Consider the following 20,282-nt stretch of genomic DNA (forward strand, 5'->3'; position numbering starts at 1 on the left):
AGTTCAAAGAAGGAATTTTTATTTTTTCCTTTCCAACAATTCATAAGTATTTCGATATCAGACTCCCAATATTTTGTCTATTTAAAAAAAAAAAATTTGCCTCTACAAATAGGATTCCTATTTGTAATTTCATCCTACAGATTCAGCCAGGAGCTTTCACCACTCAGTCAGCTCCCTGCACACATTTCTCTCTGCCCTCTTCACCTACCACAACTCTCTGAGCACAGCTTATTTCATACATTAACAGCTTGCATTTATTTCTGTTTCCATTCTGAAATCCCTCAAGCATTGACAGGAACGTGATAGCTATAAAGCTACTATCATTTGGCTTCTCTGGAATCCTACTGCACAGCAACCAGCCTGGAAAGATGCCAAGCAAACTAGCATCTTGGAAAGTTTAGGTTAGCTCAAGGTGATGAGACCATCACCTCTAAATATGCTTCTGCTCACTTTTAAAGGCTACAGTGAAGTGCTCATGTACAGCTGTGATTTAGGTCTAAGTCAAACCACGGCCAAGTCTATTTTGGATCTGCATTTATAAGGAGCTGTTGTGGCTCTTACAAGAGTAGAGCTGCGAGGTTGAGCAGCATACTGGCTAGAGCACAAGACCAAGAACAAATAAAACACACTCATATTCTTTACTTCTGATGAGTTCATGATCTGTAGGAATTCACAGAGTGAAGGCAGGAGTCTTGCTGAAACAGTGAATTTGAAACTGAACAAGAACCCAGGTTATCTTCCTTGCATTGCACACTCTCAATGGAAGAGTCTCCCAGGCTCTGCTGGCTGAGCAGTTGGGTCAAAGACATCACTTCGCTATTTGAAAATGCAGGAGGGCAGACTTTTTTACTGATATACTAGGAGTCTGATCAGGGACTTGGAATTTTGCAATTGTCTAAGTTAGGCATGTGTTTGAAAGATCACCTCTAGAATGGGAGAAAAACTGAGTTTGTCACACCTCTCTTTCCTGCCCTTCACTCTCTCAAGTCACTCATATCAGATTTCAGTAAGTGGATTACTTCAATAATGATGTAAACCTTTCCATAACCTGAGACACCGATTTGAGCAGTCTGAAGGAAAAATGAGATATTTTGGAAATATTTACAGCAGTTAACTGAACCGGTCCTTTTCCTGTTCTGTTTTCATAGCTTTTAAATTTTATAGAAGTGTTGTGGGTGGGAAACATTAATTCCTAGAAGAAAATAATTGGCAAATATTTGCATTACTCTAGTTGCTAGGCATCCTAATGGCATACCTTCTTGGGACTCCACTGCAATGTGTTCTATACACACAGAACTTGTCAAATAAATTATTCAAGTGTAGACAGAAGAATGAATGTAAAGTGATGGAAAGCCTCAAGAAACGTCCAAAAATAAGCAATTTAAAACATTTTAAAACATTACTGGAGCCTTCAACAATTTCTAGCAAAGCTTATAAAAGATTTAAGGTTTAAGTTATTAACTCCTTACTTTATTAATAGCCATGTAATTAGAACACTAGAAAATTACGACGTTTGGTACCAAAATTATTGAAACTTAAACCACTGAGCTGGTGACTGAGTATGTAGAAGCAGAGTCTTTGGAAAGGGCTAAGCTAGCCTTTGACTGGAATAACTTCTTTGAAGACACAAAAAACACTTCCTGAGCTAATTCAAGAACTTGTTTACTTACATTTGACAAACTCAGAGCTGAAATAAAGCTTGAGTAGTGTCTTTCCTTCTTCCTGTGAATATGATGCTATGACTGTTGTGCAGTTCCAAGATCTTACAGAATAAAATGACTTTTCATCATCATGAGACACTACCTTCTCTTGGTTATCAATGCATTGTTTCTAAAGATTAAATTTCAAAACAAAATACTTTTTCTCCTTATATATCCATCGCATTTAAATCCTTTGTATTTCTTTACCTTTGTAAACCAAAAATTACAAACAACACAAGGTGAACAAGGCTTGCAAATGTTGCCATCAGGAGTATAAACAGCAGCAATCACTGCAAAGCAGCAGGTATGTACTACTTGCTCCAATAATTTTCATCTGCATTGTACAAAACAATTACAAAGCACTCAGTTTTACATGTCAGAATTGAAAACTACTTTATATCCAATTCCAGTTTGACAAACATTTTTTGTCATAGTGTGAAGGATTATGAGGCTCTTAATCATAGAAGAAATAATGACACACCAAAAATTGCAACTGAGGCTAAGGATGCTTGCTGCAGGCACTAAACTGCCCAAAGATCCACTGTCCCATGTCTGCTAGCTCTCAGACTGATAGCAGAGAGACCAAAGACCTGAATACAACCTTGGGGTCATTAGCCAAAGTGGTGAACTCAACAGTAGGTTATGACAGCCAGTTTACTATTGTCCAAAGCCAGTTTTTAACAATAACTTAACAAGAAGAGATTGAAACAGAACCTTTTTACAATTGCACTCAAATTAATGGTAAACAATTTATCTACTGCGTGGCCCAGCAGGAAGATTTAGACATTTATGGTAGCATGATAACTGTATTTGCAGGTGTCTCAGAGGGGTTGTCTTATTTGTCATATAAACAATCACATTTTTCTGCAAAATAATGAAGTATTTCAGGAAAAATGAAGGAATACTTTCCCCTTGCGTAACTCTGGGTTAAGTTACAGGTTTTAGGGTAATATATACAAACCCCAACATATCCTTAGAGAATTCTTTGCCATATAATAAACTAATAAACTATTTTTAGAAAATAAATTTAATCACTAGCATATGAGAAATACTAAGTTTTATCTTTTAAGTCTAAATATCATTATTGTTTAAGCAGAGACAATAGAAGTGTCTACTTACAAATCAAAACAGCAGTATCTATGCGTCTAGATGTAAGTTCTAATAAAAGTTTGCATTTGTTTTTAAAGAGTCCTATCAGATGTATAGAGACAACTTCTTACAAGTCAGACCAACTTAAATGATGAAGTTGCTAATGAAGGTTGGACCACAGAATTGCATGCTGTGGGGCTCAAAGCCATGCTTACATGAAGTGACCCTTGTGCCCTTCTTGGGACAGGAGTACACGTCAGTCAGATCTGAAAACATCCTGCTTTCAGAATCCTATCTGAAAATGTTGGTTACCATGCAAAAAAAATTCATTTGCTTTAACAGCTTCATTACATGTTGAGTATTGTTACAGATCCACGAAGTACATAGCAATTGATTTTGAAGACAATTCATCCTACTGAATCCAGGTGGTATTCCAGTGGCATCTTAAGTACACTTAAGACAGCTGAACATATTTTTCCTTTCCATACAATTCATCGCCGACTCCAGTTATAACCAAACATTCTGCCTTCAACAATTTAGCTGGACAATTATAATAAGAATAAAATCTCTAGGTCTGCTGGGATGGAAGAATAAAAACAATTTCACTTGACTGTACTGGTCACAGGAAAGTTTTTTTAAAAACCATGCTGGCTAACGAAGGGAGAGAAGTGTCAGAGATCACTTCTGCTCTTGGGTTGTCTTTTTCCTGTGACTACTATCACCTTCACATAACAGCTGGTTTATGAAGAAAACTATGTTTAATTGTAGGCTGCCATAAATACTTTCCCCTTATTTTTATTGCAGAGCAGTTTGGGATTGTAGGCACAAACACTTCTTTCTCAATAGAAACCATGAGGTGTTCTTTCTACGTACTCCACCTAGCCAGATTTTAGAAACAAGTCAAAAAACCTTCACTGCACATGGCTACAAAAACACATTTATTTAAGTATTTCTTCTCCATAGCAAAGTAAAAGAAGTCATAGAAACCCCCCACATATCCAGCAACACCTCACCAGTCTCCCACAGATAGCCAAGATAACATTCCCTTGGTTTCCACTACTTAGCTAACTAGCAGAGGCATTTTTCTACAGGAAATCCAATCTTTTTTTCTTACTACATGCTACTAAAACATAGAGGCTATGCTTTTAAAGGCCTCTCTGCTACCATCTCTTCATCTGCTGCCTTTCAGAACAGAACCAAAACCCAGGCTTGCACAGTAACACCTACCAACGATAATGCTTCTCTCTTGCCTGATAAATGAAAAATAATAAATGAAAAGTGATATTTACATTTACAGTTCTAGCTACTGGGATCTCCCTGAGCCTGGGTGTGATTCCTAACTGGAATTCAACATTTCTGGGTTTTAAATTTGATCTTAAGTGATTAAGACTAGTAAGCTTTGACTCAACACAAAACTTAAAACACAAACAAAACAAAAATTAGTATAAAATATCCTGACAAAGTAGAATCTGATGGAGTGTCCATGAAAGAAAGACATGAGAAGGTAAGCGACCTACAATTATTTACTCAATAACATGGCAACAGAAGTAACCAATGAAATTATCAGGAACCAATAAAAAAAACAACATGACTTTCCCCACACAATACACAGTGAAATCCTAGAACTTCTACCAAAAATGTTGTGGAAGCCAAAATTTAAGCACTAATAAAACAAGTGAAGGATCCATCTATTGATAATTATAAAGCAAAGGCTCAGATATAAGCCTTAATGAAGGAAATAGCTAAAACAATGATCACTGGAAACAAACAGGGAGTGAGATTTTATTTCTAATTGACCACTGCTGGAAAATCTGGAAATCACCTAGTTTTCTTACAGGACTGTGCCGGCCTCAGCAGTAATGTTTTGACCTCAGGTCTGCTGACCTCTTTATTCCCCATGTTCCATCTCTTGTCTTTACCTCTACAATCAAGTTCAAAGCATTCCTCATCCTAGGTGAACTACGAGTCATCTCCAATTCATATACCTTAACTCAAAGTACAAAAAGTTCTGTTTTCCTTAACAGGCTCTCAGCTTTTGACAGTTAATACATCAATTTCCTGTAATATTATAGGTCACTTTACATGCTGTAAACTCGCTACAATGACTAAACATATATGTAAGACACGACATAAGGTAATAATCTACTTTATTATTTTGTGCTTCTATAGGTTGAGACAGATATGTATCTGGCTCAAAAGCAAATTATGAGTGCCTTTTTGTTTTAATAAAAAGACTTTTTTGGCACCATACTTCTGTGAGCAAAATGACTGTACAGAAGTAGTATTTTGTTTTAAGCTGGATTTTATCTGAACTGAAGCTAATAGTTAAAATACTGTCCTCCTGTTTATATGGGAAAACCTGAGTTTTTCAACTCAGATCAGGTTCAAATCTGAAGAGCACTTTATTCAAACAGATTGGCATGGAGGTCAATTTCATTAAGGTTCCTCCTCTGATCCATTTCTCCTAACACAGCCAGCAACATGCTGGCACATACTGACAGCATTTTTCCAGTTTGCTTACGTATTATGAAAAAAGATTAGGAAACAAGCTATCAGAGGAGGCCACAATACTTAAGTCACACAGAGTCCATCTAAAAAGGGAGGGTAAACACCATATATTTAAATGTACTTAATAAACCACCTTTTGAAGAACTGGAAAACAAGTAGCCCATTCACTACTTTAAACCACTGGTTTTAATTTAACTATAACTGCCCTATTCCCCAATCACTTCACTGTGCAGCTCTTCACAAGAACACTTATCCACTCACCACAGACAGAGCCTCTCACTAATCTCCTTAAATGTGGTCTCTCGGGGAGGTAGCGGTATTTGCATCCAAAGATACTGAGGTTTGACGTGTGATCTCCGAAGAAGCGGAGCTGGCGGTATCTCTCCCCACAACGGTAACAGAAATTAGTGTTACACTGTGAACAGGTCATGTGGTCACACCCTTCCGTCCTCTGGATGTGGATCTGTATGAGCAGAAGGAAAAAAGAAATATTACTTTTCCCCCCTTCTTAAGCACAGGAAAGCAGGCACTACCTGGAGCAGTCCATGTGCCAGGTGAGAAGATGCAAGCAACCCCCTGCTAAGTGAGTATTTGCATTAATTAACACTGCAGCTGGCTTAAGACAATAATGGTTTCCTAAGGCATGTTTCAGAGCATTAAGTATGAGTTACTATTGTTTCCAGATTCCCATTTCCTGTATAATCCTCCTTCTTTGTTTAAACACTTTTCATATCAGATGAGAATTCTTGCCCACACTGAATCCAGTTTTATTACTGCAGTAGATACATTAGCACCAAACTTTATTACAAAAAAAAAAGCAACACAGAATAGTTATGAACTCTGTTTGACCCCTCCACAGATGATTTTCCCTCTTAGGCCATCTGTGGCTCCACTCCCTTTTCCATCACAAATTGATTTGGCATTTTGTAATAAACACCACAAAGACACTGCTGTTACAGTGCATGATTTGAGAAGTATGGATAGTCTTTTCTTCTTAAAAAAAAAAAATCCACAAACTATATATGGAATAAAAACACCAAGCTTTCACAATACTCACAGTATAGCATGAAGCAGAGCTGCCCAGGTTCCACAGCCATCTTTCTACTGATTGTCTGCATATATAGTTCCCTATCCTGCATTCCAAGATCACGTTCCACAGTGGAATGGTAGATAGCCTAATAATTGAGGTTGAAAGTGATTCTCGGGGGTCATCTATTTTAACCCCTAACTCCAAGCTGGGCTAACTACAGCCAGATCGGATTGCTCCAGGTCTCATCCCATGAGATTTAGAAAAATTTCCAAGCATTGGTATGCCACAGCCTCTTTGAGCAATCTGTACCATGCCTCACCATCCACCCCAAGCATACTTTTTTCCATTGCATCCAATTTGAATTTTATCGGTTGAAACTTGCCAACAGATAAATGGATGCCTCCTGGAACTCCTATACTTACCTACATGTATGTATTTTGCAGAAAGGTAAGGGCAAAGACATAGCATCACCACTCAGGGGCCCTCCAAGCACCAGAGACACTGAAAGCTCAGGGAGCTCAAGAGGAGCTTGTGACTCCTGCGGTACTTGACATTTTTGAGAGGGTCAAGTGCATTTGCTCTTTGGTGCTGATCAGGGGTGATCTGGGATCTCACCTTGCTCACCCAAACAGCTACTCAAACTGGCACTTCACACATGTCATAAAAGGATGCTTTCCACCAGCAACACTCCTGGTAAGAAAGCTACAAAGGTAAGAGTAGTTCCAGCTACACCTGCCAGCATCCCTGTGCCACAGTAATGACCTCAGAATTTGCACTTCTATGCTTTCAAATGCTGCTTTTATACAAAAGAGGGGAAAGACATTCACAAAAGAGAATTGGGCTATTAAAGAAATACTTTATAGTGGGCAAGTATTCTAGTGGACTTAAAATTTGTCTGACCAAGCAAATATCCTCCCCTCCCCCAAGGAATTCTGCAGTATCACAGGTGTCCTGTTTTCCAGAGGCACCTGAAAAAACACCATTGTTGATGAGATTTATAAGCCAGTTGACTTCAAAACTTTCACAGTTAAGCACTGACAGCAGGCAAAGTAGAAAGCGAAATCTACCCAATATTATGCCAACTGAAGCATAACTTAAGATGTACACTGTTTTCTTCTAAAAGGGACATTACATTGTCAATTTGACTTCTTACTTCTCAGGTTACATGTAAAAAAACCCCTTGACTCCACTTATGGAGCCATAGTTTATTTAGTGTAATTCCTAAGATGAACTAGAACTGAAATGAAGGAGTGTTAATAGTGACTTAATTTATTTTAATTAACTTTAAAATTTATTAATTTTTCAGGGTAAAACTGAAAGCTCAGACAGAAACTACACAGACTTCTGGAATTTAAAAGGTAACTTTCCTCATTGGCTGATCCCATCTTAAAAATGTAAATGCTGGAAGCAGATCTTGTGACACTAAGGAGAATTAACTGGTTGCTTTATTTTCTTTTTGAATCAAGACTGGTGAATTCTCCTCTTTCTTCCCTAATTTACCAACCCAGTTTAGTTAAGTTTACTCACTGAATGTCTGTAGAAACCTAGAACCAATAAAAACCCTAGATGCAAACCAAAACTACTTCACATTTAAAAAATAAATTAGTTTTTGTTGGTAGAAACAACTTGAAGGAGATACTAGCAATAGCTTTTCATGTTCTACCATTCATACCTTTCAGAAACATCCACCTCTTAAACTGCCTGCCATCCTTCTACCCATGCTTTCCTAGAAACATTCCACCTCCAGTGGAATGTGTTACTCCTGAAACATTTGCCAATCTACTTGCTTCTGCTCTGAATTCTCCAGACATATTGTCCCCTTGAAACACGAAAATTTGATAAGGATTTGTTTTCTTACAGACACATACTGAAACTACATGCGCTACATTCACTTCATGTTTGCTTTTCCAAAACCACACCATAAAAATATTTTAGTCAATACTCATCTGCGCATATATAACTGTCTTCAAATGCTGCAAACCTGGAACAACTGGTTGTACTTGCCTATATCTTTTTATTGCAAAAACTTTCATTTTTTTCCAGTGAGGAAAGACTTGATTAAAAAAACAAAGTAAAAAACCCCACAAACCTTAGATGCAGGGCTTGGACTTCCTATCACATGCTTTGCAAACTGACATTGCCAGGTGAACTTTATATCATTTGGTCAGGCTGCTTTCAAGCCCAAGACATATCATCTCATCAGATCGACTTCAGCTGTGCTTCACATGGCCATGCCTCCGTGCCCTCCAGATAATCCACTGACAGAGATAGATTACAAATCTATAGGTTGAGAAAGCTATCGCTGATGCCTTAGATATCACGAGTGCTCCTGCTCCACTGACAGTCCCACAGCACTCAGTAGGCAGCTGGGGGAATGCAGTGAGCCAAGAATGCTGCTTGCTGTAGGAAGGAAGCTGCAGCTGTGCAGGGCCCAGTGCCCTGTGACCGCAGGCTCCCCTGCAGCACAGTGACTGTAAGCCCCCTTTCTGCCTCCACGTGCTCAGTCAAAGTTACAGGCTTCATCCTGCACCCCGAGCCTGTTCAAAACCAAAGATGTGCACTCACCTTACAGGAGAAGGTTTAGCCATCCAGAAACCCAAGAACAACTACACACCAAGGGCAAACACATCCAGTTCAGAGTCTTAAGTAGACAACTGAAGTAGCACAGTGGCTATTTCAGACCTTCACTTTCACTCCTCACATGTTACACATCCTCTCACAGGTATCTTCTAGGGAAATCACTGCCAAGAGTTCTGAGGATAAATGGCCATGTCTCCTTCACCCCTGAAGAAAACCTACACAACTTTATTCATTTGTATACAAATAAGGACTCTCCTCCCACCAGAGGATGAGAATTAATTTGCAGAGCCCTTTCAAAAATTATGCCCTGAGTTATTTGATAACGCTTATATGAATCAGAACAGATAAGAAGTACACACTCCTTTATTTGCATTGACATGCTTGTTTACTTAAATTTCTGCTGCTGTTCAAAGCTTTCTAAGCTAGACCTGCTATGTGGTGTTTCCTCAGATAGTGTTGTTTTTGCAATCTGTGGTAAGATAACACCAACATGGAGTACTTCCTTGGTTTGCTATACTGTAAAAACAGTTGTGGAAACAAAACCATTTTGTTGCAATCATAGCAAGAAATTGTACAAAAAATAAACCCCTAAAACAGTAGTGGGGAAAGACAAATAAGGTTGTAGATTTTGGCAAATGATATCCCAAAACATGTAGAAAATTTTCACTTATTAGCCATCTCCCTCTAGAACAAGACTAGCACTTTTTGGACAAGTCTTGTTGAGAAAATGGTCGATGCTGACTCTCAAAATAGCATACAGTAAATTTCAAAAAGGCTCTATTAAAAAAAAAGTAGCAATTAATTTAAGACACACTTTAAAAAAGCAGCATTTTGTCATATTTCCACACTGATGCAGTCACAATATGAATTTACAATTACATATTTGGACAGTGTGTAACATTTTTATTATCTTATGCAAACACATCAGAGAGACCAGGCAAATAACAAGCTATTTCTATTAGATGTGTTAAAGCTGTATCCAACAACAGGAAAAAGCAATGAAGTTTAAGCTTATCTAACAGTCCCCACTACATTCCCGTTACAAAGGATTATGTTCTTTCAAATCACTTACCCAAACCACTGAAATACTTGTGACTATTTGCCTGACGATCTGCCTCTGTATACACATACCCTGTGTTTTGATTTTCTAACCTGCATGCCTAGACAAGATTATGCATTTGATTTCTCCATGGTACAGCTAAAAAGAGTCTGCGTGTGTAAGTAATTATCTCCAGAAGATATCTGCAAAATATGGTCAGTTTACGCTGTAATCACACTTTGGAAGTTATCAGTAATTTTACAAATTACTTTAGTAAAGAAATTGTACCTCAGCTTAAGTTTCTCCCTTTTATTTCCATTCATTTCAGTTTTAGTGTAATGATCAAATACTAGTATCTTTAGACACAATTTTATCTTGACTTTTTCCTCAATCTGCTTGTCTATTTTGGCTGCTGCAAATTTTCAACCAAAATATGAAACATGTTAAAAAGAAAGTATGTTTTCACCTGAAACATTGCCTCTGTGGACCTAGAACATGGATAAATCAAACAGTATGTGACAAACTCTATTTTCTCTGTCACTCTTTATTTTATTTGGAAATATGATTATCATCTGATTCAATATTATTTTATATAAAGGTTTTGGAGGGAGGGATGGCTGGGAGAGAGAGGCAGAGAAATATTAGATCTAATCCCCCTGACTCCAAATTGTTAACAGTCAGAATGCTTATCCCAATGTGCCCAAACACCTACTAAAGATTTGATGAAGAATGCTGCTAAAGATGTATTTTTTTGAACTACGCAAAGATGTATTTTTTGCACTAACTGCTATCTAAGGGGTACTTTTGATTACTTGCTAGTTATAGGTTTGATTTAAAAATAAACTGTGTTGAGAGAAACATTTTGGAGATTGTAGGCAGGAAGAATGTTTTTCACCTCCAAAGGAAAAAGTATCAAGAACTGAGGTAGCAACACAGTTTATAAAAATTGAATATTGAAGAGGTTGAATTCCCTCTTCAATATTCACTTACAGTGCCACATTACCAGGAAGGACTTAACAGAGGTTCTTTTTCTGTGCTAGTTTCATAAGTTTCCATACTGCCTCCCACCATGTAGGAGGTTTTATTTTCCTTTGATTAACAAACCTAAGACATTTTTTAAATTAGCAGCCAAACTCATGCAACTTCATGCTTCAGAATTAGTGACAAGCCACATGAGTTTCAAGTGTCCAGCCTTTTCTTTTGAAGATGGTGAAAAGAGTTTTACATTTAAATGTGGCATTTTAACTTATTCAGGCTAAATGTTACACTTAGCAGTCTTAGTTCCTTTCTCTTTACAGCTATCAGCCTCCTTACCACCCCTGTTTTCCCACATTCATACTTTTTTTGCTTGGTCCACTTTCTTAATTTTTTGGACAATTTCAAGTTGCATCATTCTCATTGCCATAAAATCTGAATCTGGACACAAGTCAAACAATTAAAATCAAAACACATACTTGTTCCCGCTCTAAAAGGAACAAAGTATTTTACTTTAAGACTTCCAAGAAAGTGAACATTTTTAGAACTGATCAAACTGATCAAGACTTACCAAAAAGCAAGTGTAAAAACTCTGTTAAAAGTTCACGTGTGCAGGAGGAAGGGTAAACAACCAGCTGCTGATTTCAGGGCTTTCCAATTTTGCTCAGTGTTTTGAAATCTTTAAATTTCAAGCTATGGCATCACAGGCATTTATTTCTCAAAGATCAAAATAAGATACTTAGTAAAGTGATGAACATTTTCTTATTTGCACAGTGTAAGGCTCTAAGTGTGACATATACTTTGTATGTTTACAAATAAATATTCCCATTCAATATTCATTTTCTACGCAACATTCCAGCTTTAACTTACTACTTTGTTGGTAGCTGTGAAAAAATAGTGAAGAAATTTAACAGCAGCCTTCATCAACAGCAACTGGGGCAGGGGTGTGCAAGGCTGCTGCATCTCATTTGTGTAGAAATATTTCCTACCTTGGGAAGGATTGATGACATTTTTAGGGTGTGGAACTGAATTTCAGTGTTGAAAAATTACACTAATTAATGAGAAAGACTTCAGAGAATCATCTAGGTTGGGAAAGACCTCTGAGATCATCAATTCCAACCTCTGACTGATCACTACCTTGTCACCTGACCATGGCACTGTCACATTCAGTCATTACTTGAACACCTCCAGGGTCGGGGACTCCATCACCCCCCCGGCAGTCCATTTCAATGTTTAACAGTCCCTCCTCCAAAGAAATTCCTCCTGACGTCCAGCCTGAACTGCCCGGGTGCAGCTTGAGGCTATGCCCTCTTGTCTTGCTGCTCATTGCCTGGCAGAAGAGGCTGACTGCCAACTGGCCACACCCTCCTTTCAGGCAGTTGTAGAGAGTGACAAGGTCCCCCGAGCCTCCTTTTCTCCAGGCTAAACACCCCCAGCTCTTTCAGCCACTCCTCACAGGACTTATGCTCCAGACTCTTCACCAGCTTTGCTGCCCTTCTCTGGACATGCTCCAGCACCTCAATGTCCATCTTGAAGTGAAGGGCCCAGAACTGGGCACAGCACTCGAGGTGTAGCCTGTGAAGTCCCACACTGAGGTACAGCTTGTGAAGAACTAAAATTCAATCCTAAAAAACTTAGGGCTTTGCCAAGTCTTAGCCTCCCTTAGCTAACTTGTTAACAGAGTATTTCCAGCCTTAGTCAGAAACTGAATACGCTCAAACTCTCTGGAAAACCTGACAAAGGGCACCATATTTCCCTAAAGCTTTCTATTTCTTTAAAGATTTATTTTAGGATTAACTTATTCTGTAATTAATTAACCCAAACATTGCTATGAATCTATGATTCTAAGTATACATCAAAGCCCCCTCCTCCAATTTCCATAATGTTTCTTTTAAAAGCAGACATTCTGCAGAATCAGTGCAGGAACCAGTAAGAAAAATATCTGACCTGTTTCTCTCAATGGGTCATTGACAAGAAACTGCACAGCAAGTGTGAACTTCATTTCCAATGCTGCGCAGAAGCTACAAATATTTATTTTAAATGTATATTTGAACAGTTTGAAGCCACTACCTGCAAGCCAAGGGAGAGCAGCTCACCTTGCATTTTGGACACTTCTGGGCATTCCTCTGCCCATGTTCGATTTCGTTGGCCCAGTGACGTAACAGCTTGTCTCCCTTCTTGTATTCTTTGCAGTTAACGCCTTCATGCCAGGGAGAGTGGCACTTGAAACACCAGACAAATTGGCAAGATGGACACTGGATCTGTACAAATGAGAAAACACCACACATTTGCAAGCTGGGTGCTGATACAACTAGAAAGCCTGTTTTAAAATCACTGCTCTTCAATTAAGAGAGCAGCTGCCCAGCAAAGGTCTAACATCTTTTGAATGATGTTTTAAAAACACAAGAAGTTGTGGAAGCTAGCTTGTTCTCCTTTTTAAAGAGGGAAAATACGGAAGTAATTGCTAAAGCTGGGAAAGGCCTCAGTGGAATGAAGCACAGGTAGCTTGGTTTAATCATAAGCACTACTTCCCAAATTGGTTGTGTGGCTCTACTGACAAAAGGCAGAATTCAGAAAGCTTATTCAGTTGCCTCCAACACATTTGTGAGAAGACCTAAAAATTAGCTGATGGTTTTCAGTGCAGTGGATTTGTCGTTTTCTAGGAACGAACTTCATCGCCAAGGCTATTACAGAAAGTACTTGGTTTTCTGAAGGGGATCTACAGAACTCAGCATGGGTTATGAAGCTTATATTGGAATGGTCCTGGGAAAAGGGGCCACAAGCAAGGCTCTCATCCAAGAGCCGCAACTACCAACGGGAAGTCAGGAAGTCAGGCACCTCCTCTTGCTCTTGATTACGTCAAGGCAAGCTGAGGCTGTGCCAAACAGCCCACTTGCTACAGACCACACCTAATGGCAAAACCCACAGGCCATATTCAAATTGAGAAAGAACCTATTCTTTACACTCCCTCAGTTTTAAATCATTGTGTCAAACAGGTACCATAGTCATCACGCCCTCTTCCACAGCCTGCTGTTTTTTTTCATGGAAAGCTAAGCAGCTATTACTCCTGCTGTGTTTGCAGGAGTAAAAAATAGAGGCACATTGCAGCTGCCTATCTGATGAAAGACAGGCCTCCAACTTGGATCATGACTATGGAAAGCAAGGACTAGCCACATTAGATTCAGACATATCCAGGCTTCTCCAATGCGTTCTCTCCCGCGTTGCTTTGTAGCAAAATATCTCAGCCTGAAAGACGGAAACATTTCAGCCTCTCAAGTGACTGCTGAGTCCTGGCCACCATCTCCAGTTGCAGTCCATGTCTGGCATTGCCCTGGCTTTGTACCCAGCTGATGGATGGCCTGAGGAATTCAGCCAGCCAAACCAAGGGGTTTTGGTTGTATCTGTGTCCAGATTGCTCACCACCAAATCATGGACACATCTGTGCTGGCCATGCATGGTGTGGAGATGCTGCTCAGGAAACTGCATCCTAGAGTGTAGCCACGTGTGAAGGCCACAAAATATATTTCTCAAGCTCTCACCAGCTGGACTCTTGTTGAGTCATTAAAATTGGTGGTATGGGTGGAATGCTTCCTTGACTACAGTTAAAAGTAGCTGCTCTGATCTCCCACATATATTTTGCTGGGGGTAGCCAAAATTATTTATACATACAATCACTGCATCTTGTTTAAAGGGAAACAACACATTTGGACTGAAACATGTGGATTACAAACATTATTTTTTACCTGAAAACTTGTCCAAGGCCATGATAAAGTATAAAACAAAAGCAATATAAAATATAACTGGTGCCATTTCTCAGATTTGTTGAGCTAGTGGCCAAGATGCTGAATCAGTGGAAATATACTACCTTGCGTCTCCGTTTCCCAGATGAACTTTCTTAATAAAACCACTTTAACAGAAAGGAAATTTCCTGCTCTGAAGAACCTAAAGAATGACATATATGTTGCTGCTAACCAAACTAATACAGAGCACTGATGAGTGTTCCACAATACTTTAAAAACCAATATGCACAAGACAGTCATCTAACCTATCCTAACCCATCTCTACACATCTTTCTTTTTTCCTTTTTCTCCCCCCACCCCTCTCTCCCTAGCTTTGAATTTATGTCGTTCAACAACACATGTCACAGTGTCCTACTGCTGGGAAGACAGATTATAGCAAGCATCACATTGTAGTGCTCAGTATTTGTTATGCCTCAGACAAAGATGCAGCTTGTAGCCCAAGTAAATGTTCTACAACCTGAGAACTTTTATCAGTTGCAGTATTCAGACATTTGAGATAGAACATGGATGTTAAAAAATACAAACCCAAATCAACAGGTCAAGAAGATGCAAGTTAATACTTCTTTCTCAAAAAAATGGCAACATAATTTAAAACACAAGCTTTCTGGGTTTGTTTTTTGTTTCTTTGGTTCCTTTTCTGGTGAATATCTGACACAAATTAATTGCAAAGAGGCTCTATCTTTCTATTGTAGCATGTACATAAATGAAAGCAATCCAGCAGCCACCAGGGTATATATTTAAACTTACATGCGCACGCACACTGACATCATATGTTCCCAAATACATTAATCAGAAAGTACTGAAATACAGGATGAGGCTACAACCACAGGAACTCAAAATAATATTTCTTACCACAAATGGCCCCAACTGAACTAGTGACAACTCTATGTTTCATTACCACTTTCCTCTTCCACCTGTCACCCTGGCAGCACCTTCCTCAAAACTGAACTAGTAAATAACTCTTATATTTTGAATGGGCCACTTCACTTCTCTGTGGTTCAATGCTGTCTGAGCATAACTTAGGCAAGCAAAGAAAACTGTGTCCTTTAAGTAGTTAGGAATCTTATTTTTCTTGGAACTAGTGGCTTCAAAACAAACTCCTAAAACCATTCAAACTTGGATGCAGTGTGATGCTCCTGGGCTTAAGAAACAGAAACAGAACAGGGCAATTACAGCAGTCTTTCACATTCTTGTTCCACTCTTTATCTGCTTTTCTGAAAGAGAAGTCAAATATGATTTGATTCATGCTTAGTAGTTGTGCATGAAATCACCAGAGCAAGGACGCAGAAATGCTATCTACATATGATTTAAGCCAATAAAATATATTATAGTCCAGCAAAGCAGACAAACTATATCTGCAAACTTCCAAAACATTAACCTTGTGTTTATTCAAACATGTTTTTCTTCACACAAACATTTTTCCTCTTCTTTTATGATTTCTATTTCTGTTGATTAGAATTGAAAGGATGGGTATATACACAAACTTCCATGCCATCTGGAGATCAGTCTCCCTTGAAATAGAGAAGATTATACAATTTAATGTTCTAACTCTCTTGGTTCTCAGCTTTCTGAGACATTGACCTTTGAGGCTAACCTTTTCTATTTTCTTAGCAAGCCTCTTTACTGCAAGCTACTTTATCTATCAGTTTCCTCACCTCACAGGAAAAGGCTTTTCAAAACTGATAGATAATTTTAACACAGAACACCACTCAATGTGACCTGAAGACAGCAAAACTGACTGCACATGAAAAACATTCTGAGAACCTGAAGGGACAAAAAGCTTAGTGGGATTTTCTGCTGCTTGGTGGAACAGGAGCTATGTAACAGGATGGCCAAATTAATTATGCAATTAACTGATTGTATGAATTCCAGTCTCGAGCTGCAGCTACTATCACTTTATTTGAAAATAAACATGGGCTCCAGCCAAAACAGTTTCCTTCTCCTCATCATCAATCCATCCTCTCTCTTGTACCAGCTGAAAATAAGCAACAACTGCAAAAAAAACAAGCAAACAAATTTTGATTCCCATTAGGGTTGGCCTTGGATCCAGCTCAAGTGTGACACCAAAACATCAACATAAGCAAAAGCAGGCTGGCAGGAATGAATAGCTGAGAGCAAGGAGGGAAAGCATGGCAAAATCACCACATGCACAGCAGCTGAGGCTCAAGGTAAATTGAAGCGATGCATGGCCATGAAGATATCTGCCACTTAAGGTTAAAATCTGATCCAAAAGTGGGGAGCTAATTAATATAAACTTCACACATCAGCTCTATCACAGCATCTCTGTTGATATGAAGTCCTGATAGTTCTAGAACAACAACCTTCAGAAACTCTTCAGTAGTTCAAACAAAAGATAGTTTGTGTTAACAACTGCACTGCAAAAACATTTGCATTTACAAAGCCAAGCACTCGAGTCACTTTCATGCGACGTGTATCTCTTGACAGAAAGGAACAAGAAAACTTCATTATGAATCTCACAGAGTGGAATATTACTTCACGGCAAGTGGCAGGTCAAAAAACTGTAACAGGTAAAAGCCAGAGCTTCCTCATAGAACAAGTCTTATTACTCTTGTGAAACCTTTACTTGTTCCATGTGCAGAAACTCAATTAGCAATTTTTCCATTTTTACTCATTTCCATTGCACTTTTGCATAATAGCTCCAACTAAAGGTTTGTCTGCAACCACATCTCACACTCTCAATTCAGGACATATGACAGAGGGCAAGGAAATTTTCGTACTTAATGCTGGATCCATTTTTGATAAGTACCTTAATACAAAATTAAATAGTCCTCTTGCTGTACTGTGTGGCCCCTAGTGGCACTAATAGTAGATGAAAGGTTTAGCTAGCTAGTTCTCCTATTCCTCCCTTCCTTCTTCCTCACATGTTAACTTTCTACACTTAGTACACCAAGACTTGAATCACAGCCAATTGAACTGCTGGACTTAGATCAGCTGAGCTGACATAAATCAGCTATAGTAAGAAAAATTAATTTATAACTTTTCTGACTCTTTAAATTTCCATGTTATTTGTATTTTAAATACTGTATTAAATTTTAGAAACGGCATTAACATTTTCAAAGTATCTGTTCAAATGAGTCTTGGGTTTTAGAGTGCTTTCCTGTTGCAGTGTATAGAAGAGGGAGCATGCTGGCACTGAGCCCTCATGGGCTGTGATCCTACCAGGGGGCTTGTGCATACGTGTTCCCCACACATGACTCAGCTCTCTTGAAGCCAACACTTTCAGTGCTGGTGCAGAATCCACCTGGTGCAACTGCTGTTTATATTGCTTGCATGTGAATAGGGCAGCCTCAAAAGCCTCCAGTCAGATGTCTCCTATGCTCTACACAAAAGAAAATGAATCTTCGCCTCCAAAGAGCCTGTAATGCAAGATGTGTACATGTAATCAAATGAAAACCTAAGAAAACAGATAATATTGGTCCACAGCTATGTGTGTATGTAAAATTACTCACATATACTCCATGTCATATATAGACTTCTTTTTAAACCTTCTCCCTGAAACAAAACTTCTCCTTGTGCTAAGCTTAAAATAAATCACTAAAACTGTACCTACGCCAGAAAACAGCAGAGGTGCAGGGAGTATGCTGATGCCCTGTGGACCATGATCATCCATATTGCTTGCTAGCATTTTCCCGATTATATTTCTGATCAGCATCAACTAGACCTTCTTGCACACAGCACTTGGGCTCAGCTCAAAGGATACATTTTACCAGAGTATGCTCCCAGGAGATTTAAGCTCTGCAGATCACAGCTACACAAAATTAATCATCACATGACCAGTGAATTGCTGCTGGTTCGCGCAATGCATCACACAGTCTCCCATTCCTTCTGACTGTGGTTTGTAAGGAAGTTGTGGGAACATTTTAACTGTAGCATTTTAACTCATAAAAGAGCACTGATTATGCCCTCAGGAATGTTCTCAGATCTGGCAGGCCTGTGATACAACAGCTGCACCACCTATGACCCACACTTGTGGGACACTAACAGCCTCTGACACATTAAGATAGGCGGCTGCTGAAGCATTACAAGCTCTGATCTACCCTGGACTACATCTGATGTGTGGTGACGATGAAGCAGATGGGGAAGGAGAACAGCTGTGGGCAGAAGGAATTTTACCTGCAGTTTTGAATTTTTTCCACCACAATATAAGACGACAGAAATCTGAAAACACTGAGTCCAGCAGTGAGGCATGTAATTCATGCCCTACACACATATGCACAAATAACTCAAAATTACCTTTACCAACTTTTCAACTCCAGTGAATACACAACATTCCACCTTTTAATCTTCATACTGGGCTGAATCTTATGCTATGTAATTAGGGCTATCTAAACAGTCATCTAAACTCCTACTGAGAACTGGTTTGTTCAGGAAAGGCCAGCTCAATCATGAAATTAACCACAACAAATCTAATAACCAGATAGAAAACTAACACAGAACACATTAACCTGTAGACAACTGATGTCTTCTGGAACTTAGATGGACTTTCAGCAGCTCAAAGCTTCTTCTAAACCCTTGCTTTTTATCGTTGATTAAAATCACTGTATAAGCAAAACTTCTATGAAAAGAAATGCTTTAGAAGTGTTTTTTTCCCCTCTATTTCTCAAATTTTTGCATTGCGAATGATCAGACTACAGCAATGTATAACCTCTGGTAAGGGAGTGAAGAAATCAAAACCAACAAGCAGGACAGACAACAGTACTATTACTAAGGAAGGAGCAAAGCCAACAGCCTAACATCATAAATGCCCAGAATTCAATTACCCAGAGTTTCAGGGAAAACTTAAAAGTTGTGTGTCTAAAATTACTGGTTATAGTGGTAACTTCCCTTCCCCAGACTCTTCTGACTGTAACCATATTGTTTGCACATCAGAAGGAAAACACTCTTTAAATTAAAATGTATGTCAGGACAAAATTATGCCACCTGCCAAAAAAAAAATAGGCTAAAGAGTTCAACTGCTTGAACTGTTAGAAGTCAAGTGTTTAATCAATGATGTACTACAGGTTCATATTCCTAATCACAGCTTGCACACAGCTCCGGTGAAGCAACAAAGTTCATTTAATGCTCACCAAATGCTGTCCTACTTTTGCAGTGCCATCTAACCCACAGCCCCGGCAAGGATGCTCACTTTGTACTTGTTCTCCAATTTGGCAGGGGTAGGAATGTGGCCTCTCCTCCGGAAGGTTGTAAAGTGCTTGCACTGAGGGCATGGCTTGGTGCTGGAGTCGATGCGGCTGAGTTCCAGGAAGTATTTATACTTTATGATGTCATCATGGGGCAGGTTATACAGGACAGTTGTTTCATCCAGGTGTTCGCTGCACTCTGTGATGGGGCATTTTATATCCGCTTGACCCAGCTGCACCTGCATATGAAAAAAAAAGTAAGAGCTGTATGACCATTTGCTTGGAAAAGTTAAGCAAGCACTGGTGAATTTTGTGAGGAAAAATAATTTGAAATACTGTAACAATCCAGAGACCATCTAGCATAGTGTCTTCAAATTATTTGGGTTACACCAAGCACACTATGATTTTTCCAAAGAGCAT

The 20,282-nt window shown here is 39.0% G+C and overlaps 1 protein-coding gene and 1 long non-coding RNA gene across 3 annotated transcripts in view; both read right to left on the bottom strand.

Annotated features, from left to right (window-relative positions):
• The window catches only part of RNF217 (ring finger protein 217), a 65,510-nt gene that overhangs the window by 11,580 nt on the left and 33,648 nt on the right, over positions 1-20,282 (bottom strand). The window contains exons 2-4 of one of the 2 annotated variants that reach the window (XM_085056041.1): positions 19,868-20,101; positions 13,018-13,182; positions 5,559-5,760 (exon numbers count right to left, since the gene is read on the bottom strand). In XM_085056041.1, the coding sequence (XP_084912167.1) occupies positions 5,559-5,760; positions 13,018-13,182; positions 19,868-20,101 (601 nt within the window). The remainder of the gene's footprint in view (positions 1-5,558; positions 5,761-13,017; positions 13,183-19,867; positions 20,102-20,282) is intronic. The other variant, XM_085056042.1, reaches the window with a different exon arrangement.
• On the bottom strand, positions 86-5,250 carry LOC146439838 (uncharacterized). Its single transcript, XR_014850920.1, has 2 exons — positions 1,671-5,250; positions 86-1,192 (listed from the first exon to the last, which is right to left on the bottom strand). It is a non-coding gene; the product is annotated as an uncharacterized LOC146439838 (long non-coding RNA).

The sequence above is a fragment of the Lichenostomus cassidix genome, chromosome 3 (genome assembly GCF_008360975.1).
Source record: "Lichenostomus cassidix isolate B80296 chromosome 3, HeHo_3.0, whole genome shotgun sequence".
Taxonomy (NCBI): Eukaryota; Metazoa; Chordata; class Aves; order Passeriformes; family Meliphagidae; genus Lichenostomus; species Lichenostomus cassidix.